Source organism: Pleurodeles waltl, chromosome 5 (assembly GCF_031143425.1).
Source record: "Pleurodeles waltl isolate 20211129_DDA chromosome 5, aPleWal1.hap1.20221129, whole genome shotgun sequence".
NCBI classification, from domain to species: Eukaryota; Metazoa; Chordata; class Amphibia; order Caudata; family Salamandridae; genus Pleurodeles; species Pleurodeles waltl.
This window is the reverse complement of record NC_090444.1, coordinates 1808218744-1808245548: the sequence shown is the minus strand read 5'-3', so window position 1 is coordinate 1808245548 and position 26805 is coordinate 1808218744. Positions and strand designations below refer to the sequence as shown.

Genomic DNA, 26805 nt, shown 5'->3' with positions numbered 1-26805 from the left:
GGAATGTTTACGGGGTGATTCTCGTTCTGCAGGGGGAGGGGTGCTGGTGGCCTGTTGGTCCTATGGCGGGTCTTCCTGTCTACTAGCAGTAGCGGAGGTGGAGGGCTGTTCAGTGTTCTGGCTAGTGTTAGGGGCTCGCTGGTGTGCCACTGTCTCCATCATACTGTTGGCCATGTCTGCCAGCACCCCTACAATGGAGACCAGGGTGGTCACTTCCGGGAGCGCGACCAGGGGTAGGTGAATACATCCGCCGTCAGGACTGCTCAAAGTGTTTGTAAGCCTGGCTAATGGCCTGCGCGGTCCCATGAAGCCCTGTCCCAACTTGGGAGGGGTGACCAATAGGAACAGAAAGTTCGGGTCAGGTTGGACTTTCGTAAGTGACTGGTGATACTTTTTGACTGTCAGTTATAGTGTGTAAGAGTCCATTTAGTCTAAAGTTGGAGAAGTTTAGAATACATTAGGTCCTGAAGAAGCGTCATAGGATCCTTGTGGACCACTGAGACGCAAAACATGTCGACCCTAATTTAAGGTAGGTCTGGTAGTTCCTGACCTCCTTTTTTCGTATATAGTATTAGAGAGTGGTTGAGCATCATCTCTATCACACTCTCTGGTTATATTTTTAATCTTGGCCATCACCCCACACAGACAAATAAACATATTACTCAGTGAGGGTCTTGAGCCAATTTTATTCAGTTTTTTTTTTTTTTGATCTCTCCTCCCCTTTCTTTCCCCTCACTCACTTGTGGGGCATTAGCGGCATCATCGAGAAAAGATCTCCGTCAGAGAACCACCCTACGGGGGTGCCCGTCAGACACTGCAGGGCCGGTCTGACGAGGAGCACGTCCGATGATGAAGCATGACACCCAACAGGTTGTGTGAGGACTCTTGCTCCTAATAATTAGGACTCCCTAGTGTTCACCTTGTCTTTCTTTTTCTTCTTGGAACAGTGTATTCCATTATAAAGTAACTTCCATTGGAGGGTATACACTGGACCATTAATCCTCCGGATTCCCTTTATCTTCTTGAGGTGTTAATGGCCTTCAAGTCCTCCCTAATCCCCAGGTACTGTCCCTCCTGCAGCCACATGTTCTCCTGCATCTTGTCCAGAATCTGGCCCAGCGTATCCTGAGAATGTTGGTATGCTCCCAGGATCGCAGTGAGTGCCTCCTGGAGGGTCGGATCTCTGGGCCTGTCCTCCCCCTTTCGCACAGCAGTCCTCCTGGCTTGCCTGTTGTCCTGTGCCTCTGTCCCCTGAATGGTGTGCCCACTGCCACTGACCCCCAGGTCCCTGATTGTCCTGTGTTTGTGATCTGCCCTGGGGTCTCTGTAGTGGTAGGCACACTGTTGATTGACGTGTCCTGGGGACAGAGGTATGGGCCCGCTGGGTGGGTGCTGTGCTAATGTTTCCTGAGGGGGAAGGCTCTGTTTTGGTGTGAGAGTGTGTCAGGGTAACTGACTGTTCGAAGGTCCCTGATGTGCCAGAGTGGTCATCCAGATCTAGGCGACCAGAGCTGCTGTCATCACCGTGGGCCTCTTCTGTGTGGGGACTGGATGTTGCTGGCACCTCTTCTCCGGTGACATTGGCTGGGGTACCTGTGGGGATGTAAATGCAGTGGTATTGTTTCTGTGTGTGACACATTGTGCATGGGTGTGTTGCCCTCTATGGTTGTTATTGCCCTGGCAGCTTTGCCTTGTATGAGTTGTTATTTGGTGGGCTCTCTAATGTGCATGCTGTGGTGATAGGTGTCGATGCAGGTCTGTGAGTGGTGTCCATGCATTGGTGGTACATGCAGGGCTTGGCACTGGGATGAGTGGATTGTGATGGTGGGTTGTGTGGGTTGTGTGGGAGGTGGTGGAGTGATGGGAGGGAGGGTGAGGGTGGGGGTATGTGATGGCATGCAGGTAGGTGGGTAATAGTAATAGAGAGTTGACCTACCAGAGTCCAGTCCTCCTGCTACTCCTGCCCGGCCCTTAGGATAAATGATTGCCAAGACTTGCTCCTCCTATGTTGTTAGGTGTGGGGGTCCACCGCCAGTCCTCTGTACAGCAATCTGGTGTCTTGCAACCACGGAATGCACCTTCCCCCGTAGGTCGTTCCACCTCTTCCTGATGTCATCCCTTGTTCTGGGGTGCTGTCCCACTGCGTTGGTGTGTGTAGTTTGAATTGTGGTGTTGTTTTGTTTGAGTGTGTATATTTTGAGCGCGGTGGTATGTACCGTTAATGGTTTACCACCATTGAATTTCTGCAGTGGTAATTTGTGGATCATAATGTTGTGGGCGTTGTTCTGTTGGCGTAACGGTGTGGGTTTTGATACCGCCGGTTTATCACTGACCTTTGGGCTGGCGGATTTGTGTGTGTGGCTGAATAGTGACGGATGTGTGTGTGTATCATAATATGGTTAGTGGATATCCGCCGCAGTGGCGGTATGTTGGCGGTATGTTGGCGGCAATCAGCATGGTGGTAAGTGGAATTTACCGCCAATGTCATAATTTGGGGCCATAATCATGTAGATGCAGTTCTTCATGCAACAGTTTGTATGTTTAGTCAACTGCCACTTGAAAGTCTCTCCTAGATCTAACTCCCCTGTACTCATGGATAGGGGACATATATTGCAATGCCCACATGGATGGTGTCCTCTCACCTTCAACCAGGGTTGTTGTATAGTGGTGTCCATCAACCTTTTCTTTCTAGGTCTTGTGTGGACCAGTAAGTCCCTGATATTCTGTGTCATCTTGAAAGCAAATAGAGGGTTTTCTAAGGACTCCCCAGTGCTGGTCAGTATGGGTCATTTTTTGTTAATTACCTTCTTGACCTGGTTACTTAAAGGTGTAAAGGTAGTCACATAGGTAAGTCTAGTTTGCTGTAACGTCTGGTGCGAAATTGCTCCACAGAACAGGAAATGGAACAAAAGTTTACTGAAACCAGACAAAGATTCATTCAGAGAAAATATAAGCAAAAAGACATAAGATCTGATGAACAAAAAGCAAGATCTCGAACAAGAGAGGAGATATTAAAGAGATCAATGATGAACACAATAAAAAAGGAGTCCAATATAAGAATGGTGTTGACATACAGTAAAGAGAACCACTTGATTCTGAATGCTCTTAACAAATACTGGGATGTTATAAAGAAGGACCCAGATGTTGGAAAATTGGTTGGAGCTAGACCGATGATTACATATAAGAAAGTACCATCTTTTGCAAGATCTTTTGGTAAGCAGTCATTTCCAAATGAACAAAGTGCCAAACTGGCTAAAAGCTCAGGCAAATGGCTTCATATGTTGCGGGAAATGCAAAGCCTGACGTACAGGGACAAATATGAAGGAATACCAAGATCACAAAGGAAATAAGATGAAGATTAACAAAAGTATTACATGCAATACCACCCATGTAGTATACATAATTGAGTGTTTCTGTGAACTACGCTATGTGGGGAGTACGATCTGTCCCCTAAAAAAACGAATTTTAGAGCATATAAGAGCTGTACAAAATAAAGATCTGAATTATGCTATGGCGAGACACTTCAAAACACATGATGGTAAAAACTGGACGAACATGAAGTTCTATGGAATTGCAAGTATTGATAAAAATGAGAGAGGAGGAGATCGAGAACTGAAACTAAGGCGCTTGGAATCACGGCTAACAATACAGCTTAAAACAAAGACCCCCTAATGGGGATGAGGAACTTGATTATCATTTATAAAAGGAGAATTATCAGACTAAAGTTACTATACAAGGTATTTGTGAGACTAGAGGTAGCTCTTGGAGTGGACATACAGTATGTTGATGGACAATACAATAGACAGATATTATTATAATAATAACATCTAACAACATGATTGTTTTGTATTTAAAATATTGAATCTATATTGAAGCCACAAATAAGACATGGAAATGAGAGCATTTATAGGTGATACATTTAAGACACTAATGAGTTATGCAAATAAGAACAAATGGATGAACTCCCTATAAAAGTACAATTGCTAAGTGTAGGAAAGCCCTCCTTTTTGCCCTGGTCACCCCCAAGCATTTTGGACAGGTACTGGTGGTTACTGACTCTTGGCTGTGCCCTGGGTACTGCTTACCAGTCCCAGGGCCAGTGATCTGTGTAAAGTGGATATGCAAATTAGGCTAATTATAATTGGCAAAATTAACCTACCTATAAGTCAGTAACTATATAACTATAACTATATAACTTATCAGTCAGTAATTGTGATTCTTATACTTTTCATGTGTCTTTCTTATGTTTATTATCTATTCGGTTGTAAAGCGCTCTGATACCCTCTCGGTCTTGCCAGCGCTATAGAAAACTCTCAAAATAAAAATAAAATAAATAAATAAAGTCCCTAGTATATGGTAGGGCATGGAGGTTTAGGGACCCCAGCATAGGTAGTGCCCTAATAGGTGCACTGCTGAGGTGCCCAGTGCCATTTTAACGGCAGGCCTACCTTGCTGGCTGCTTTTAAATTAAAGTTACATGCAAATTCGACTTTGGAATTAAAAGTAGTTCCAAAGTCTTAAACTACCTTATTTTTACATATAAGTCACCCCTAAGGTGTGCCCTATGTGCCCCTAGGGCTGGGTGCCATGTAACTATAAGCAGGGACCTTATAAAAATAGTTTTATAAGCCCTGGTGAGGTAAAACAGCCAAATTCGTTTTTCCCTCATTGTAGTGCATGGCCTCCATAGGCTAGAATTGGGAGACTTTATTTTAATTTTAAAAATCCCCTTAAGTAACAGATACAAGACGTTTGGTATCAAATTAATAGTTATAATAAATCCCACATCTTCCAGTTGAGGGATTTAATATAACTTGTTCAGGTAAAGAGTTTTAAACTTTACCTGAAAAGTTGCCAACTTCAGCCCTGCAGTGTTTTTGCTGCTGTGCTCTGATTGGCCAGCCTCTGGCAGCCTGGCCAGGCTGCCTTGATGAGGTGTGAAGTGGCCTGGCTCAGCACAAAGAGATGTGCATGGGGGAGGAGATCTCCCCTCAGCAGATGGGGAAGCAGGAAGGGGGAGGGCTGCCAAACTGGTCTTCAAAGGCAGAGAAGGCATTTGGAGCAACCCAGCAACCCCCTCACATCCTGCAAACTCAGACAATTAGGTGCCCCCTTGATTAGATTAGGAGAGGGCAGGATAGGGGGTGTGTTTAGGATTTTTAGCCACACCAGTGGGTGGGCTCAGCCAGATGTAACCTCCAAAAATCACTTTGAGCCATGATGGATTTTTGAGGAATGTTGCTCCCTGGTATTGACGGTTGTCACACTTCCCAGGAAGTGGTCATCACAGGGGGAAGAACCCTGCCCCTGATTGGAGAACCAGGACCCCCCTGTTTTTCATCCAGGAGCAAGGATAAAACTGGACCTGCACCCACACCTCAGATCTCCACCAGATTCCAACAAGGAAGAACTACAGGAGAAGAAGGACTGCCCTGCTGGACCCCTGGCCTGCACCTGGACCCTGCACTCTGAAGGACTGCACCAGCTGCACACTTGGGCTTCACCACAAGAAGGACTTTGCCTGGGTTCAACTGGTTCAATGAGGGACTCCCTGTTTGCTACAGGTGGAAACTTGCTAACCAGAGTCCCCTGCACCAACTCCTGAAGAAACCAACCAGCTGACCACTGTCCAGTGGCCAAAAAGGAGTTTGCACCAGGTGCATTCTGGGAGTCGTAGTCCATACCCCCAAGGAGCATCTCAGAGCTTCTGGAACCTTGGGGTGAACTGTGGACCTCAAAAGAACCTTAAAAGAACATCTGGAAGAAGATCCGGAAGTTTGGAGAACTTTGGAGAACGTTTTGAAAAAAGCTCCATAGAGGGACCGACCCGCTGCGGCAACTGACTTGCAGGCTCGTTCCGGTGAAGAAAATCTCCAAAAAAGAGACTAAGGGGCATATTTATACTCCATCTGCGCGGAATGTGCGTCAAAAATTTTGACACACATTCCGCGCAAACATTGCCCCATATATAAACTTTGACGCACGAGCCCGCGGACGTCAAAATCCCACCGTGTGCGTCATTTTCTGGATGCGGGAAACCGCCTTGCGTTAATGATATGCAAGGTAGGCGTTCCCGTCCAAAAAATGACACAAACACCCGTGCGCCGTATTTATGCTACCGCGCAAAAATGATGCACGGCCGGGAGGCGGAGGAGGAAAATGACGCACAGCCCAATTTGCGTAATAAGTAACGCCTGGGTCAGGGCAGGCGTTAAAATGGGGCAAACACACCTGTATTTAACGAAACCACACAGAAGCAACAGCAGAACAGCAAAAGGAAGACATGGAGGTGCTTTTCATCCAGCGTACACGCAAACACAGAGCACAGGAACAACAACAGCAGCTCCCACAACACCATCAGGGACCCTATAGTCAACTCAGAAGGCAGGAGAGGATATTCCGCACCAGGACAACCCTTCATGGCCTCAGGGAACATGACATCATCCAGAGGTAGAGGTTGAACTGGCAAGCCATTCAGCAGCTGCTGCGCAACATTGAGCCACAGTTGGCACCCAGCTTGCAGACACCCTGCACCATCCCACCAGAAACCAAGCTGCTAGCTGTACTACACATGTTGGCAAGTGGCTCCTTTCAAACCACTGGCGCCCTGGTTTCTGGGATCTCACAGCCATCATTCTCCGCCTTCCTGCCCAAGGTACTGGATGCCATCATCAGACTCACACCCCGCCACATTTGCTTCCCAAACACACAGCAGAAGCAGCAGGAGACCAAACAGGGGTTTTATCTCATTAATGGATTTCCACACGTCCTTGGTGCCATTGACTGCACACATGTATGCCTTGTGCCACCTGCTGCAACTGAACATCTATACCGCAACAGGAAGCACACACACTCTATCAATGTGCAGGCCATTTTGGATCACCAGGGATTGATCACCAACATCGTGGCAAAGTATCCTGAGAGTGTACATGATTCATTCATCTTCCGTCACTGTACCATCAATCAACACTTCCAGGATGAACGATATGGCAATCGACTACTTGTTGGTAAGTACAGAAACCTACTTATATACACACTGCACAGCAACCCTCTAGGGCAAACAACACATACACCACGACAGCGACATGTGAACAGGAACACACTGAGGTTGTGACACCGCTAGGCATGTTTGATATCCTCACCCAATGGGAGACACACCTAGGGATAAATGACAGTTCCAAATAAAAACTGATGCCACTCCAGACACAAGGGAAAAATGTAAACAACACAATGACAAACACATGGTGCCAACTGGCATGACATCTGTGAAGATAAAACTCCAATAACACATCAATAACACCCAAACAAACACCCTTCCAGCCAATACGTACTGTGTAAGGGGTGTGGAATGTAATTTGCTGCAGGTCAAACACCGCGACTCACATAGCATTGTGATAACTACAATAAAGGTCACATGAAATCATTGAGGCCATTCCAATATCTCACATCACTCCTGCTTTCACATTGCCCACTACCAAGAGGCAAGTGGACTGTGTGAAGAACACATCTTGACAGTACTATATGGAAGGTGCACATTCCTACACATACGCATTGTGACAAATTAACACACACACAACAGATGTACTGCCATACGGACCTTCTGAAACTCAAACCGACAACCTCACAACCAAGTTAGCCAGCTGAACTAGACCATGTGCAGTAGTCTAGGTAGACGTTACATCCTGAGTCAACTTGCCAAGGGCAGAGAAATAGGTCTGCAGTGAACTTGTCACACATGTGAAATTAGTGTACAGTCAAATATTAAGACATCAATGATCACAACGTATGGAGAAGTTTGGCCAATTGTCACCTTGCAAAATGTAAGCGTCTTACTGATGTTTAAATTAATCCATTGCATATGTCTAAAGGTATGGGATGTCCAGGGTACATAGATGCAAACGTGTTACCACCACTGTCAAATTGAATCTGTGTATGGAACTATCATCTCACCCCCAGTTAAGACAAAGGGACAACTGTATCACAAGTCACAATGCTAGGGAGTACACACTGTACTGCAACTCCCAAAATATAATGCTGACAACCGGTCAGCAGCCAAACACTCGTTCAGCCATGGAAACAACCCAATGCTGATGGTACACCCTAGAAGCCTAGGAATCAACACAATAACACAAAAGAGTCACAGACAACACAAGACAACTACTGCCATGCAAGGTGATATTAATGGGGCAAGCTACATCAACATGATCTCAATAATTTTCTCTTTCAGCTGATCAGGAGTATGGGATCCAGCCATGGATTATGACACCATTTGGCAACCCAAGCACTGCAGCAGAGCGTGCCTACAATGAGGCACATAGGAGGACACGCACCATAGTCGAGAGGACCTTTGGCATCCTGAAGTTGAGATTCAGGTGCCTCGACATCACTGGTGGCAGCCTCCTATACTCACCAGAAATGGTCTGCAAAATCATTTTAACATGTGCCATACTGCACAACATTTGTGTACGAAGGAACATTCCCCTATTAGAACCAGAGCCACAAATGCCTGAAGAGGAGGAAGAGGCGGATGCTGGCCATCAACATGAGGGGGACCAACCAAACACAGCTGCAGGATTGCTTAGGCGCCAACATATTGTCAACTATTTCTTTTGAATCAACTCACCATCACCACTGTGTTAACATATGTAAATAAACACCTATAATAATCACCTATAATAATGGTCTGGGTAACCATTTTTGCTCACCTTTATCTCTAACTATCAGAATAAGAGTGTAGCCTCGTGGAGCACTGCTGATATACCGATCAGGACACAGAAATTTCCAAAGCAACTGTGATGCGTATTATTCAACAGTCACATTCACACACACTGTAAATGACATATATCTTGTACATTTCACCTTTGAAGGGCAATAGCAGAGGACCACACCTATTTCACACATACATGTTGGCAACATGATTCTTTGCAGCATATGACACACAACTAAGACACCATCAGGCAATGATGGAACAAAATACATCATACATGAGGCAGGGGATGTGCAATTGCAACAGTAACATTAACGTATGGCCACACCCTTGACAGCAGTAACTGTTGCATCACCTGTCTTTGCAAGGACCATGTGTGACTAGAATTCCATATAAGCAGAACATAGAGAGCACAAGTGCGACACCTATGACAAGCATTGCGCACATGACATTCCATGTACATGTCAGCCCATGTCCTAAGTCCTGACACACCCATGTTCTCGGTCTCACCCAACCCGCCTTAAGAGGTCCCTGGAATGGTAATATGTGTACCCATATATTCCCTCCTCTACACACAGTCTAACACCCTAACACCCTTTGGTATGGTATGCCATAGTCATTGTACATCTGTCTGCATGGACGTCAGGTTAAATAATGCACCGGCTTGTAGTCTCTAAGCCCTGTTCTCACCTGTAGTTTGCTTCCCATGTGAAAGGTACTGTTGTCCATTTGAACTCAAATCTCACCTACAGGACTTGTGAGAAACTGATGCAGCACAGACCTGTGAGCACCTCTATGCATACCAGCCATTTGAACATGCACTGCCCTTGCAGATGCTTGGAACAGCATAGAAACTGCCATTTGTTCGATTACACTGTTATGCATTGCTAGAAAAATAAGCTGTGTAACACAGCCCTTGGGTTTATGTGTCACCTTCCAAAACACAGGACAAACACAGTTTTCCATGTCAACTGTCTTGTTCTTCCTCTGACCAGTCTTAGTCAGACCACTGAGTATGTACCTTGTGAAATTGCTGGATCCTGATTGACCCTGCATCCTGTCAGCCTGACTGGCACCTGTCTGTGCGTTACCCTAAAGGTTCCTTGTGGCTACATATGTATCATACTTGCTTTCCCAACCCTCACATTCCTCGTGGGGTATTTTGTCAGGTGGTTCTTCAATGCATACTCAAATAAGTTATTTAGCATAATCTGCTTATTTCTAGTACCATAATTGGGAACTTGTCTCCAAATACCCAAATCATGGCCTATCCCTTGTCTGGGTCTCATGTATGCATGAGCGACAAAGTGTGACAGTGTACCATGTCCGTATGCAGGGATTGGGTATGGTGCCTCCAGAAGAACCAGCAATGTCAGATAATGTGCATGAAAAGTCCACACATGTTAGGACCCTGACAGTTAACATGCTGATTCACATTGCTCACAACATATTGATGGGCCGTGCGTGATGAATAGCTGCAAGATTAATCAACACAGAGGCTATGATGTTCCCAGATGCAGTGGGAACCTTACATGCCAACCTGTGTACAAATGTTGTAATGACACCTGCCGGTACAAGACTCCTGAGATATGATCTCACTCAGCACACCAAGGTTGCCCTGTTGACAATCTCATAACACGTCTGCAGTGACAGGGTGGGACCATCACCATGTGGGTTTTCAAATCCTCATTGGATTTACTTCCATTGATCTCAGAAGGATACTCAGTAGATACAGGAATAGCCGCCACTGACTCATGACTAGACTTGGACGTAACTGTGACAACATAGACCCCTAAAAATATACAGGATTAACATTGGCCCACACACATGAACCAGACACCTCTGTGCAATTGATCACTGGAAATATGTGGCCACGTGCTGCTTGGTCTGCTGGTCCGCCACTGCCACAGGAGAGTTGTGGCTCTGTCATATGACCACAACTGTCGCGTGATATTACAAATGTGGTTCACCTTTGGCTCTCCGTGTCAATAACACGGTACCCACTTAGTCTGTACATGTGCCTGACTCATGGTGGGTTCACCAACAAGTACCTAGAAAGCAGTATCCAACATTCCAGGACATGTGATGGCCATGTTTTGGACCATTGACATGAACAAGCGTCTGCTATCTATCCGGTGCATGCTTTGTCATTTGTGGTGTTTACGTTACCCAAAAACTAGAAAGTGCACACAGAAGATGTTGCTACATGTATGACTAACACAAGTCCTCTCTCATTTCCACACTAACTTGCATCTGAGGGTTGGACACATTGACTCCACATTCATACAAGCATATTTGCAATAATGCATCTTGTGATGCTCACACAGTGGGTCAACAACAATATTAGTAGCCAATGCACACACATTGAGCCATAGGCATTGAGGTATTGTACTTATGAGTGTCACCTTGCTATCCTTTCCTGACGCCAAACATGCACATTTTGTGCAATACACATATGTAGGCCACACGTTTGGCCAGCTATTGCGTCAGTCAAGAGTGAAAATCCTGTACATGAAGTAGCTGATCATGGTCCGCAGTTGTATGATGTGTCACATGTGCCCATACACCGTCATGACCAAAGTGGTTGCAATCAGCCTCAGTATTGTCACAACTGTAATATTACATTAAAATGGTAAAATGACCCAAACCCAGTTAATGCCTGAAATGACGCACATGCGTCAAAAAAATGACGCTTATGGCCGAAAAACGACACATAATGCCCTGAAATAACCATTGCCCCTGAGCTGTATCTTCCACACTGTACCTCAGAAAATTGGTCAAGTGTAAAACTATTTCCAAACATATGGATGCGGGCTCAAATCTACTCCTGTGCGTTGAAAAAAATGACGCGCAGACTGTATGCGTCAAAATGTTTTGATGCATGACGATAAAAACGCCCGCCATTTTAGGCAGGAAGTGATGTAATAGGATATCCTGTTTACAGAATATGTACAGTGGGTGTACTTTCACTTCACTTTGCTGTCTGTGATATTTCCCGACTGTGTGGCTGTGTCTCAATTTGTCTCTGTATATTTAGTGAATTTGTCTCCTGTGTGGTCTTTTTATTGTCTTTTTGTGATTAAAAACTTGTTGTAGTATCCTGTCTGAGTGTTTTTTGTGCTCATTTGTGTTGTAAAGTATTGTCTTTGTTTTGTTGGGAGTCTTTTGTCGGTAGTGTTAGTTTGGGTATATTTGGGTTGTGTTAGTTGTTTTTATTTTATTTTCCTGTTCTACTTTCCCCCTATTCTCCTTTGTTCCCGTTTATCCCCTATTTCTCTTTTGCTACAAATATGTTGGGTAGGCCTCGTCTTGGCAGGATGGGAGAGGAGGAGCTGGGTGGATTCAAATGGCTGGTGTGCCATTTCCTACCCCAAATGATTGAGACAGGTGGGCGTGTGATACAGGGGTATCACACTGAGGCACGGAGGCTCCGGTGGGCAAAGGTGTTGCATCATCTGCAACGGATTTACAACACACCCAGAAACGACCACCAGCCGAAGCACCGCTGGGCTGACCTTGTCTGCTGGACCACCTGGGGATTGTGATTGGTGGCCCTGTTGGTGAGTACAAATCATGTTAATGTGCACGTTTAATTGCTCTGTAGTGACATCAGCTGATTTTTACAATATCTGCCGGTAATGTTGTTGAGTGTGTGGAATGCTACTGAAACATACAAGGTCATATATCTACTTTGTTAAGGACCACAATTGCTAGCTGTTAGGAAGCAAGAGCTCTGCAAACTTACTGAATACATTTGTTTTATATAAGTTAGTGCCGCCTTTGTGTCAAACAGCAACACAAATCAGGAGCCAATTAGGTATAGATATAGGCCACAGTTGCCTGTGAGGTATACAAATTTCCAAATCATTACCATCATTTGTTGACGCAACAGCTAGACTGACTTTCTAAACACAACATGAGGCTGAAAATTAGTGCAGGCTTCACATCAATTTATGATAGCAATGTGGCCAGAACATATGTCTCATGTGTGTCTGGTGAGTGTTTAAGGAAACCCATCATTGAAATTCCAAAAATCTTAGGGATTATTGTGCCCCTCCTTCATTTCGGATACATGTCGGATTTGGATTTGGACACATAGGGAACAAGTTCTAGCTGCGCTCAGCTAACATCTTAGACTGGTATTTGGAGTTTGTAGTGCCACATTTCGATTAGGGATGGCTGGCCAAAGGTATGCACATGGGTTCATATCTCTATGGTTGGTGCAACTCATCATAGCTGGGCCACATCAAATGAAGAAACTGTAACAACATAAGGGCTAACAACTGTCCCTGCCCCTCTGTACATTGTACCTGTGTGTCATAAATTTGTCATTGTCACAATGGCTGGTTGACTGGTAATACAGTCCTCACGGAAAGTGGCTTTGGATGTCTCTCATGGATACACATGATGAGACAAATGCACTCCATTATTATGTCTGCTCACTAATGAAGGAGCATGTTTGCCAACACATGATAGTTAGGGCCACTGCATGTGTGCAGATATGTGTGAATCACTCACTGGAGACCCAGGGTATGTACATGTTAGCCTTGCTATGTAGGATGCAGTATCATCATGTCTGAGAGGCTTTACTTTCTGATGTAATCTTACACATAGTATTTGTCTTTGGAATTGTTGTACAGTGCACAGACAATGAGCACATTTCTCCCTTCCATGCCTTACAGGTAGACCGGCACCTTACACTGTTGGTGAGGTGGCTCGATTCGAGGACCCAGACAACTCCAGTAGGTGTTGATGTGTCTGTTATGTGTTGTGTTTGCTGGTGATGTGTGATGGACTCCTGTGTGTTGGACACATAGCAAGGTGTGATGCACTGGCCAATCATTTGTTTGGTTCCATGAGTGGAATATCATTTTATCACCATCTTTGAGTTGGCCAATCCTTATCGTATTGTCTTATTTAGGTATTCTAGGTCAGTCCTGTAGGCATGGCAATGTGAATAGGGATGAGTCATGTGGATAAAACTTGAATCAGAAAGAGTCACACTGGACCAAATTAGTGAATTAGTCAGCCAGTCAGACCCAAAATCTCCCAGAATGGGGCTGCCAAATGCTTACCCACAGACTTCTGCTTCCCAATTCACTAATGTACTTATTAAACTGTAGGTTAAACTTCCTAGTAGCATGTAGCTCCACATGTAGTGCTACAAGTATGTGGCACTTGAGTGCAATGGCCTAGGTGTGCATGCAACTCATGGCCAGGGGTGTTCTTGTATCTCTGTGTTTGTTGTAAGCCATGGCTTACTGGTAGTAAATGATGTGGACAAAGGTCTGCATTTCCAAACATGAGTGGCGATGGGATTGGTCAAGGGTTAGCTGTCTCCTATTTGGAGATCCTCCTTACCTGTGGTGTGTGTGCTGAGCCAAACACATGTCCAGCTTTCCTAAGCTTCCTGGGTGTCCTTGTTGTTAGAAATTATTAGTTGTTAGTCCACCACCCCCCCCCACCCAGACACAGGCATATGTTTGTGACTAGTGTACCTAGGACTGATGATATAACGTTGGTACACAGACATGTAAATCAGTGAATCACTTGTCTGAACCTAGTATACACACTCATGTTTAGCACATCATTACTATACTGGCAAGTCCATTTACAACTCGCAGATCTTGTGGCCCTAGATTTCCATCCCGTACAATGACATTTGTAGCCCTGGCAGTGGTGGAGGATGTGCAGCATTCTTTTTAGGTGACAACTGGCAGAACAATGATGCCAAAATCATGGCTATTGTTACCCATCTTGTAGGGTTTGGATGTGCCATGTGTGATAGGACCTTTGTAGGCTGGCTTGCCATGTACTTCCTTAGGGACAATCAATGATCTGTATGATGATATGAGCTGTTACAAGTACAATAGATGTATTGTCTGATTTACTTCTTGTGACATTTCACACAATGCAGTACCTAATGTTATATTTTCTATTTGTCTTAACAGCTGCAAATATGACACCCATCCAGGTCAGGGAGTTTCAACGGCGGGCAATGAGGTACCAACACATACTTCAAGTCGAGTCTGGGTACCGAAGAATGGCCCGCAGATATCGCCATGAACGAGCCTCCGGAGCCTGGAGGGCATTTCCACAAGGCAGACCTTCTTTGCTTACCATAACCACCACCAGCACCACCACCACTACCACCCAGGTGGCACCACCAGCAGCTGGGACCGTTGCAGGACCATCCACAGCAACTGCTCCTGACCCAAGCACAGCACCACCTGCAGGGCAGCCCACAGCCATGGACACTACACGGCCCCATATTTCCTCGGCTGGCACCCAGACCACCCCTGCTGCAGCCATTGACCCTGCTGCTTTTGGACAAATGCAGCGAAAATTGGACTGTGTCCTTAGGAAGATGAGCCGACTGCGGCAGGAGGTGCGACAGGTCAACCGGCGGGTGCCTTCGATCAAGAGGACCCTTCGGAGGGCCAACCTGTAGATAATGAGACGGACATGATTCCCTCCCCACCCTCATCTTTCCTGGTTCTTATACTTTGTGGGTTTAGGGGGCTTAGTGTTAAGTTAGTATAGGCTGTTAGTTTAGTTAGTGTTAGTGGGTGGGGGGTCCTGAATATTTCTACTGTTTATTTTTAAGTGTGTGGGTGGGTGGGTGTCTGGCAATGTTGGGGTTCTTGTGTCTTTACAAAAAAAAAATTAATAAATAAAACAAAAAAACAAAAAATATATATAATTTTAGTATAGGATTGCATGTGTTTAGGTTAGCATCTGTTGTCCTCCATGTGTCCCGTCTCATAAGGGGGGTGGGGGTTGATGTTTAGAACGTTTCGTTAAATGTGATAAGTAAGTTTAGCTTAGGTTAGTTAGGGACAGTTGTGGGTAATGAGTAGTTAGAGTAGATTAGGGCAGGTAAGGCTTTTCCCTGAGTTTTCACTTCTGTTTTTACTGTTTAATAAATATGTAGGTAACCCTTTACAGTATGTGTCACATGCTTGTAGATCAGGGCCTTGGCATGAGTATACAGTGTTACTTTTGTATTACATTTTGTGTCCTATGCTGCAAACAAATCACAACTGAGCTGTAACATTGGCAGCTACCCCAAAGCTACTTAGCTAAGATTCGGCCATTCATTGCAACCACCAATCACAGTTACTATGGATCCCCAAGTGTGTTTTTTTTGTAATGTATGTTTTCAATGTCTCATACTGTGCTTCCAGATTTAGGATTGGGGACACTGTGTTACGTCTGACTGCAGTCTCATGTCCAAGGAAACCCTTATAACGTGAGTGGTAGTAAGCTCTCTTGTAGTATAGTGTACATAACTCACATAGATCATTTGTTACACTGTTCAGCATGATTACTTATTTGGATGTAAACTCATACATTCATGCAGTTTGGTGAGTGTTTGCTTATATTTGTGGGCAATGTTACATATGTTAGTTTTGCATTGAAGCAACATTTTGAAGGCACTATTTTCTGGTTTTGACATCCCTTGAGGAAGCGTTAATCTGTCCAACACAGCATTATGGTGTATAGTTTCTCTTTTCCTCAGAAATTACCCTCAGGAAGGGCAGAGTAAGGTAGAATCCAGGCCACTGTGCATAGGAATCAGCCCACATTATTTCAGGACAGTTGTATTGACAATCTATGATATCTGACAGGAGGCAAAATTCATTGATCTACTGCACGGTTGATGTGTCACATTACACAGAGACAAAGTGGTTGTGTAAGTGTTATTTATTGAAAAGTGCTGTAGTGCTATATGTACATTGTCCATGATTGTGAGTCCATTATTGTGACATCTTCCATTGTGATCCTACACAAGTGCAAAAGGACATGTCATTGGACATGCTGGGGGGGAGGGACAGGACTTGCCAATGAGTTAGTGAGAGACAATCACTGGGCAGGCTGACAAGATAGACAGTGGTTTGCATAACAGTGCTTGAGTACAGTTGTTGCAAGACTGTCATGTTACAAAGCGCAGGACCTTGGTAATAGGTGGCCATGTGGCAGGGACTAGTGCTTCCGGGTACTTTTACGTGTGAAGGTGATCTGTTCCTGGTCTTCATCTTCCGATGTGTGTGTTGCCTCCTCTGCCCTTGGTGGTGGTGGTTGTGAAGGGGCAACACACACCTCAGTGTGTGTTGACGTGAAGTTAGACATCCAGGCAGGTGCTGCCTGTGGGGGTCTTAAGGGCAGTACTGCTGCAAGGAGGATCTGCTGGTTCTTAAGAATAGCAGCCACATCACGATGGTAGGCAGCCAGGTCAGCCCTGAGGGGTTCAATGTTGCATTTGTGCACGCGTTGACAGGGTTGCTGTTGTAGATGTTGGGTCAACTGTATTACAGCTGTGCTGATTTCCTTCAGCCTTTTTTCAAGTTCCTGCAAGATAGTTGTTCGTCCTTGCATAGCTGCTGCCTGTTCTTCAGTTGACATCATGCACAAACGCACCCCCTTTAGGCTGGCTGCCATATTTTGCATCCCCACCCCACTCCTTGGCCAGGTCGTACAATTGGGGTGGTGGGTGGATCCTCTGCGATGGCTGCTGTATCTGTGCTCCTCCTTGTGCCTGAAGGTGGGGTCTGGAGGGTTCCAAGGACCTCTTGGAGGGTCTGGTGGCTGATGTTTGTCAGCTCGTCATCCATGTCATCAGGGTAGTCCTGGACAGGAACATCCGCAGGAGATCCATTGTCCTCTGCAATGAAATACGGTACAATTAGTGTGTCTGTGTTGTGGCATTTGAGATGTGACATGCCTGCCTTGTGATGCTTTTCACATTGTGATCTTGGTTCCTGTTCATTGCTCCAGTCTTTCACATTAGCATTCTCCCAGGCCTATGCCCCACCTGCATGTCACATGTATTGTGGTCAGTTTGTGGACTTGTCAGCATCATCTCCTCTAAGGTGTTGGCTCTGGCCAAATAGTGAATTGCCATCTTCTTGTCCTACTCAACCCTCCCCCTACTTCCATTCTCATGGTGAGGCCTTTCACTGGCTCTGGGTGCTCTGATGGCACTAGCAGCACACTTAACAATCTGGACCTGCCCCAGTCTCTGATCTTTCACATCCACCTATATGTAGTTGAAATGTAGCGTATACTATGTATAGCATTGTTATGGCACGATGTGGATGCCAGCATTGGTAATGTGTACTGCTGATGTTGAAGAATATGTGGTACATTGGATTGCCCTGATAGTCATAGCAGTGTCCTATTTCCTCCTCTGACTGTGTAGGTGTATTTCAGTGACCAGTTACATGTGTCCTCCCCCTCAATGCTGTTGTCTGAGCAGTATGACATTTGAGATGTTGCATTGTGACCCAGGCACAGGATGGACCCTGACATATGCAGCATGGGTGTGACATTAGTGCTGTGTACCTCCTAATGTTGATGACATTGGCTGATGTTTGCGGCAACTACGGGCATTCACATTTGACAGGACTGGAACATTTGTCTTGTTTCAGGGCATTGTTAACGTTGTCATCCTAAACCCTCTAATTTGGGTGTGTATGATCCATGGGGACGTTACTGCCATTGGCTACTTGACCAGCACACACAGCAGAGGTGGTAGTGGCAACTGTCGTCAATGTTACATTCCAGTTTTCGGTATGGCTAGAGGTTGTTAATTGGGCCCTAGTTAATGTAGGGAAGTATAGTGGCTGACGTGTGACGGGATGTCAGTTTTACGTTGTGCCCTTCCCTCCTGGCGTGGCATGGCAGCATACCCCCATGGAAAGGTTGTTGGTGTTGTGTAATGGTGTGCCCCAGGTTTTCTCAGAACGGGCCATGCTCCTGTGCCGTGCCCCTTTACCCATGCCACTCCATGTATATGATGACTTACATGCATTGTGTAGTAGGTATTCCCCCCCCCCCCGGTTGCAGTTAACATTAGTGCATTTTATTCCCCATGCGACTTACCCTGCATGTGCGTTGTCTCATGGTAGTCTGCGCTGTCCTGTCATTGAATCCATGTGACGATCTCCTCAGGGATGACGGCTGCCACCATCTCCTCCATGTGGTCCAGCCCCTCCTGTGGTGCTGGACTCCCACATCCAGTCTGCAGTGCTGCCTTCCTGTTCCTGGCCATCTTTTCCTTGGTCCTGCGCTTGCAGTCATGACAGCGTTTCTTGCACTCGATGACTGTTCTGCGTACTTCTGCCACACTGTTAATCTTGTCAACAATTTGTTGCCATATTGACTCTCTCCTACTGATTGGCAACTTTGAGGTGACAAACAGTTGGTGCTGGTGTTCCGTCACCTCTTTCACCAGAATTTCCTTCTCCTCTGCACTGAAATTACACTTTCTTTTCTTCTTCTCCTTGTCGTGGGTCTTGTGTGGGTCCTCCTGGCTGGTTCCTGGTCTGTTGTCATCTTCCTGGGGTCTGTACAGGCATCTGGGATCCATTTTGGCTCTCCTCTGCACAAATGGTTGTGTTTGCGGCGAGTTTTGATGCTATTGCGTCAAAAAACGCTGCATATCCGGTTTGCGGTGTCGTAAATCACCTCACAGTCATTTCTGCCACGTTAACGTTGTTTTCCTTTACGATGTGACACTGTGGTGTCGGCGCAGTTTTGCGTCAAAAAGTATAAATATGGGCCTAAGTCTGAACTTAGGAAGTTGACCGGGACCTCCCAGCCAGCGTATCCGAGGAGGGCTCCAAGGACGTTGGATCAAGATTCAGGTTTGCCCCGGTCAAAGGATTTTCACCTCGAAAAAAAGACTAAGCCCGAAGGTAAAAATCTCCACCAAGGGCTCCCGCGATGCGGATCCGTGGAGGAGTTCCAGGAGCTCGAATTGGACTGGCAGGTTTGTCCCGCTGAAGAAAATCTTCAGAAAAACGACTAAGTCCTAAGGTAAACTTTTGATGATGCCTCCATCGGGCTGTAGCCGAGTCGGGCTCCATCGCGGTCGACCTTAAACTTTGACTTTGCCCCGGTCGAGGTGCGACCAGATGACCAGAGTGGCGCTTTTTGTTTCTATGCGCTAGAAAGCAATAATTCTTTAAAAATTCATATCTCCGGTTCCCCTTATTCGATTTTATTCGTTTTGGTATCATTTTAAAGCTAACAATATTTCCTATTTTTATAAATTGATTTTGGATTTTTAAACTATTTAATTACTGTTTTGTGATATTTGAATGCTTTACGTTTTGTCTCCTAAGTTAAGCCTTGCCGCTCATTGCCAAGCTACCAAGGGTTGAGCTAGGTTTAATTTACTGGGACCTGACTGGACCTAAGTGGAGATTGGTGGCCTATTGCTAAGTGTAGGTACTTACCTGCCCTTACCAATAGCCCATTTTCCAACCCTAATAATAATAATAATGTTGCCTTTCGTAAAGACTCCTCTTACCATTTATACTTATATTCATATTTATTATTACATCGGTTTTCCATGTAATATGCATGTAAGCTTTGAATTAATATATCTGTGTATTATCCTGTTGAATTAAGATGAATCACTGTATTTTAGGGTTAAATGTTTCAATTTTCACTACATGGCCCATAATGCACTTGGATGGTAGAGCTAATAGATTATAAAAGAAAGACATTGAAAAAATACTCACAAACTGTGAGCAAGACCGCGTAGTCGAAACGCGTAGGTGGTGGTGTTTGGTGGAGTACACGATTGGATTAAAGTGTATAAACTCTCCTGGAGTGCAACGTTACAATTGTTCTCAATTGTTTGTTTTGAAGATTAAGAAGGAAAGGTCCATTCCTGACGTGTGCACCAGTGTAAAATGTGTGCTGCAATTAGGACCGCCTTGTTGGAATTATGTATAAATATATATATATATATATATATATATATATATATATATCAGGTTTTTTTCTGAAACAACAAAGATTACAATAACATCATAGTCAGGTGTGATAAAAAGATGTTTTTTTTTTTTTTTTTTTTAAATTGAAATTCACTGAAAAGCCAAAAGTTAAGGTTATATTATAGCTAAGTGAATGTGTCAGTGACAGCATTAAATTATTTAACTAAAAAAAGCCACAGAAATTCACAAGTTATAATTAGCAGAGTTAACTATAACTTGGGCCCCTACCATTCACTGTTTGTGACCTCACATATTACATTACTCATGGCATGTTCTACAACATAATTTATGACAACACTGATGACATTTTAAATTACACCACTGATGACTATAATGTTACTTTAACCTTTGGTTTTATATAGATAAATGTTTTATAGCACTTAAGCACTCTCATTGCTTATCCAGTAAAACTGACCACGCTATAGGGCTGAATAAATATATACCTATAAAAAAGCCAATAACAAAAACCATCAACATTTGCACCAGTTCTTTCATCATACCTACATGTAAAACTACATCTCAATAAAGTGAAACTACAACTCCTAACAGGCAAACTGCCATTTACTTAAAACCCTGGACTGGCTGTAGGTGGCCGTGATGAGAGGGTATGCCAGGAGGCTACAAATTTGGTCAGAGTGCTGCTTGCAATTCAAATAAACTGCCTTTACAAAGCATCTGTGCAGATACCTTTGCGATTACCAAACACGTATGCACCCGCCCAAAGATGGCACCCAGAAGCAGGCACAGGAGGGCGATAGACATGCTCAGGTCGATCTTTTTAGATGGCTTATGAAGGATAGGCCACTAGCAAAAGCAATCCATAGCCTGCAATTTAAGAAGTGAAACCCAAGCATTGAAAGGTCATCCCTTAAATGGTAACTAACATTGTGTGAGTGAACTTGAGCAAACACTCATCCACTGACATGGTTTTGACTTAGAACGTTCAGATATGTATTGGAAATAGTTCATCCACCTCTGCTTCCTAAGTTGAAAGCTCCATGGCTTTCAATGTGCTGGTCATCCTATGCTCTTCGATGACCAGTCTCAGGGTCTGTCAATGACTCAAGCTGTCCTCCTATTACACATTCTAGTATTTCTCTAAACACATATCTGTTTCATGCTTCCACGTATGTCTCATTTTACCTTTATCGAGATACTCACCCAGCGACCCTTGGCAAACATCTGTCCGGGTCGCTCCACCCACGATAAACTGAGGCTTAGGGGTGATTTCCTGTGAAAGAGGAAAAACATAAGTGTCAGCCTATACCTATCATGGTTCAGAATTAAACTTTCAAATAAATACAGCATGCCTTACACATCAGCGTTGACTTAGGTATAAAAAAAGCTCACATCAATGTATGACAAGGGAAGGAAGGTAAACAGCAGGCTGTGACAACTCTGGCCTTATCGCTCTGGGTGTGTCCACCCGTCTCGCTAAGGATGAACTACCATAAACATAGTAAGACTGACAGATTATTTGCACATACACTTCCCTTATCCAAGACACTGAAACATTATACAGGGAGTGCAGAATTATTAGGCAAATGAGTATTTTGACCACATCATCCTCTTTCTGCATGTTGTCTTACTCCAAGCTGTATAGGCTCGAAAGCCTACTACCAATTAAGCATATTAGGTGATGTGCATCTCTGTAATGAGAAGGGATGTGGTCTAATGACATCAACACCCTATATCAGGTGTGCATAATTATTAGGCAACTTCCTTTCCTTTGGCAAAATGGGTCAAAAGAAGGACTTGACAGGCTCAGAAAAGTCAAAAATAGTGAGATATCTTGCAGAGGGATGCAGCACTCTTAAAATTGCAAAGCTTCTGAAGCGTGATCATCGAACAATCAAGCGTTTCATTCAAAATAGTCAACAGGGTCGCAAGAAGCGTGTGGAAAAACCAAGGCGCAAAATAACTGCCCATGAACTGAGAAAAGTCAAGCGTGCAGCTGCCACGATGCCACTTGCCACCAGTTTGGCCATATTTCAGAGCTGCAACATCACTGGAGTGCCCAAAAGCACAAGGTGTGCAATACTCAGAGACATGGCCAAGGTAAGAAAGGCTGAAAGACGACCACCACTGAACAAGACACACAAGCTGAAACGTCAAGACTGGGCCAAGAAATATCTCAAGACTGATTTTTCTAAGGTTTTATGGACTGATGAAATGAGAGTGAGTCTTAATGGGCCAGATGGATGGGCCCGTGGCTGGATTGGTAAAGGGCAGAGAGCTCCAGTCCGACTCAGACGCCAGCAAGGTGGAGGTGGAGTACTGGTTTGGGCTGGTATCATCAAAGATGAGCTTGTGGGGCCTTTTCGGGTTGAGGATGGAGTCAAGCTCAACTCCCAGTCCTACTGCCAGTTCCTGGAAGACACCTTCTTCAAGCAGTGGTACAGGAAGAAGTCTGCATCCTTCAAGAAAAACATGATTTTCATGCAGGACAATGCTCCATCACACGCGTCCAAGTACTCCACAGCGTGGCTGGCAAGAAAGGGTATAAAAGAAGGAAATCTAATGACATGGCCTCCTTGTTCACCTGATCTGAACCCCATTGAGAACCTGTGGTCCATCATCAAATGTGAGATTTACAAGGAGGGAAAACAGTACACCTCTCTGAACAGTGTCTGGGAGGCTGTGGTTGCTGCTGCATGCAATGTTGATGGTGAACAGATCAAAACACTGACAGAATCCATGGATGGCAGGCTTTTGAGTGTCCTTGCAAAGAAAGGTGGCTATATTGGTCACTGATTTGTTTTTGTTTTGTTTTTGAATGTCAGAAATGTATATTTGTGAATGTTGAGATGTTATATTGGTTTCACTGGTAATAATAAATAATTGAAATGGGTATATATTTTTTTTTGTTAAGTTGCCTAATAATTATGCACAGTAATAGTCACCTGCACACACAGATATCCCCCTAACATAGCTAAAACTAAAAACAAACTAAAAACTACTTCCAAAAATATTCAGCTTTGATATTAATGAGTTTTTTGGGTTCATTGAGAACATGGTTGTTGTTCAATAATAAAATTAATCCTCAAAAATACAACTTGCCTAATAATTCTGCACTCCCTGTAGGTAGGTGAAAATGGTAGGTAAAACATAAGGTAACTATAACTCGCGCCTTTGCCATACAGTTTTTTCACAATAATTTCAAATGTTGCTGTGATATTATCAATGATGTCATAGAACATGTCAAACGTGATATAATATGTTGGTAATTAGCAATGCATGGTGGGAGCATAAATTATAGTTATCTTAGGGAACAAGCTTTAGTTACTTGAGATAACTTTAAATGGTGAATTTCAGTAGTATTGTACATTTAAAATGGCATGTTATAACTTACGTTCTCACCTAACTATAATGTCACTCCAATCTTTGCTTTTTCAATGTTCTCGTTTTTTTTTTTTAAAGTTAAGTTATATTTAGGACATAGTTAGGAAAGGAAATGTATTTTGTTGTGTTGCTAATAACTTTAGCACTATTTGACAAATCTTCATGAAACTTTCCCCCCAAAAAAGTTCAATCACTGCACCTTCTTTTTGAAACATTTTGAGTTCATCCATCAACCGGGGGTCAAGAAAAAGGGAGGGTCCCAAAATGCACTATTCACACCTGACGTCTATAGGGATTTTTGAACAGTGCTACAGCCAAAACGGCTGAACAGAATTTCTCCAAATCTGGCAGAAAGCTAGATCTTTACTCAGAAAGCATGCTTCTGATTACACAGCGGAGGTACAATCATGCCACAATTCCTTTGTGACTGTAAAGCATTCAATCACTGACATTATATAGAAGTAAACAATATTGATTGACACAAATAGCATGTCTAAAATATTGTTTACCAGAATATTGTTTCCTTATACTCATAATGGAAGGTACCAAAAATATCTGGAAAAAATATTGTTGACACTAATATTGTGAAACAATGGACACAAATGTTGATTTTTTTATCAATATAGAATAGGGGGTAGGGGAGGAAGGCGGGGTGGGGGTGGGGGGTGGGATGAGACCCCTATCAGTGCCAGGGAAGGAATTCCCTGGCACTGATAGGGCTTACCGCTATGGATTTCATGGCGGTTCCTACCGCTAGAAATCCACGGCGGTAAGCCGGGTCGAAATACCGGCGGCGGTATTGTGGCGGCCGCCGGGCTGGAGACCCAGGTCTCCAGCCCAGCGGTCATCTTCGCCCTGGCGGGCGGAACGGTGATGCGGCGGATGACCATGGCGGTAACCGCCATGGTCATAATACGCAAAAAAAGACCGCCAGCCTGTTGGCGGTCTTACCGCCGCTTTAACACCATCCGCCAGGGTTGTAATGACCCCCTATATTTGTTTTATATTTAACATTGATTACTATGTAACATAGACAGTTACTTCAAACACACCAAGAACACGGCCTCCTTGCAAGGGCGTTCTAATGCGCAAACTACTTACACAAGAGTCGGATTTTCTAGCCATGGAAAGAGACGTGGCGCAGAGCACAGCGGACCCAGAAGCTCTCCGATAATTACGTGTGAAACACAAAGATGCAGACTCATGCCTGTGTAGACATAGTTACAGACATTACATCACCAGGCTACACGCAGAGGGGGACTGATCCAGTAGACTGCTGGCATGATTGTTAAACGGCAGACAGAACCACACTTCTATAGGAGCTATTAGGTTCGAGATGGAGGAGATGGTTAACTCTCAAGTTGCTATAAATGAAGCCTTTAGGGACCATTACAGGATGCTATATGCAGAAGTACCAATACCCACCACAACGTAACTAGACAATTTATTTAACAACCTCCCACTGAACCACCTCACTCTCCTGCAAAAAGCGGAGCTTGATGAGCCCATAGATATAGAAGAGATTTGCACCGCATTGCGACAATTAGCACATAATACAGCGCCCGGAACAGATGGGTTACCAGCTGAATACTAATCCACTTTCTCAGTTCACCTGTTGGGTCTATTTCTGGAGGTGCTGAATGAAGGGGAACAATCGGGCAGTCTTACAGAATCCCAACGTGAAGCACTAATAGTGGTTCTACCTAAACCAGGCCGTCACACACAGGACGTGCGCTAATATAGACCACTCTCGCTACTCAAATTAGATTGTAAAATATTGGGCAAAGTGCTTGCCAACGGGCTATCCCCACTGGTTGGTCACTTAATCCATGAAGACCAATCGGGATTCATCCCAGAAGGGACCACCTCCCAGAACATCAGAAGGTTTTTATGCCTCTTCCAAGACACACCCAAAGAGAAGTACGATAGGGTGGCAATGTCACTGCATATCAAAAACGCCTTTGATACCCTCAGTTCGTCCTTCTTGACGGTGAAGCTGAGGCATATGGGCTTCGGCCCCGGCTTCATGGAGTGGATTAACACACTGTACTGTAACCCTACCGCATGGGTGAAAATGGGCCATGTCATTTCCAAGAGCTTCCCAACCCGTAGGGGCACCAGACAGGGATGCCCACTATCGCCCCCCCATTGTTCGCAATACTAATTTTGCCCCTGGCAGCATGCCTCCGCCTGCGTGCCCGACAGTGGGGGATCATGGCGCAAGACACTCCGCACATCATCTCCCTTTACGCAGATGATGCGTTAATATATCTACATAGGAGTGACTCCACTGTCCTGGAGTCATGTCACCTTTAAATACCTAGGCATCCAAATATATCACACCACAGACAACCTCAGGGAAGGTAACCTAGGAAGCGTGCTGCGTTCGATTTGCAGATCATTGGCATTCTGGGGATCTCTGCCATTGTCACCCCTGGGACGTGTGGCAATAGCAAAAATGATTGTGCTCCCCAGACTATTATATTACTTCACCACTGCCACTGGTATTGCCCCGCTCATTTTTCCATCATTTAACAGAATGATGACAGACTTGATATGGGGAAACAGCCGACAACGGGTCGCCCTAACTACCTTGCACCAAACGCTAGAGGAGGGGGGCCCAGGCATGCCTAATTTAGAATTATACTACGCAGCACCGCAACTCCAATGGCCCCTAACCTGGCTCCAGATACCTCCTACAGGAGAGAAAACAATGGTGCAGGATAGAATGGGTCGCGCAAATGTTCTGGCATGGCTATCAGATTACACATGTCCTCCCTCACACAGCAACACCTTGATGGACACAGCCAGAACATGTTAGCGTAGATTTATTTAGAAAGGGGGCCCACTTCTGCTTTATTCTCCTAAGCTCCCGCTGCTGGGTATGCATGGCACAGGGGAAATGTACACGCACCATGCAATGGGACCCTGGCTAGCAGCTGTATTGACCATGATAAGGGATCTATT

General features: G+C 44.7%; 1 protein-coding gene across 1 annotated transcript in view; it reads right to left on the bottom strand.

Annotated features, from left to right (window-relative positions):
• The window catches only part of LOC138296827 (calpain-1 catalytic subunit-like), a 434447-nt gene that overhangs the window by 334610 nt on the left and 73032 nt on the right, over positions 1 to 26805 (bottom strand). The window contains exon 2 of the mRNA XM_069236288.1: positions 21658 to 21727. Coding sequence (XP_069092389.1) covers positions 21658 to 21727 — 70 coding nt within the window. The remainder of the gene's footprint in view (positions 1 to 21657; positions 21728 to 26805) is intronic.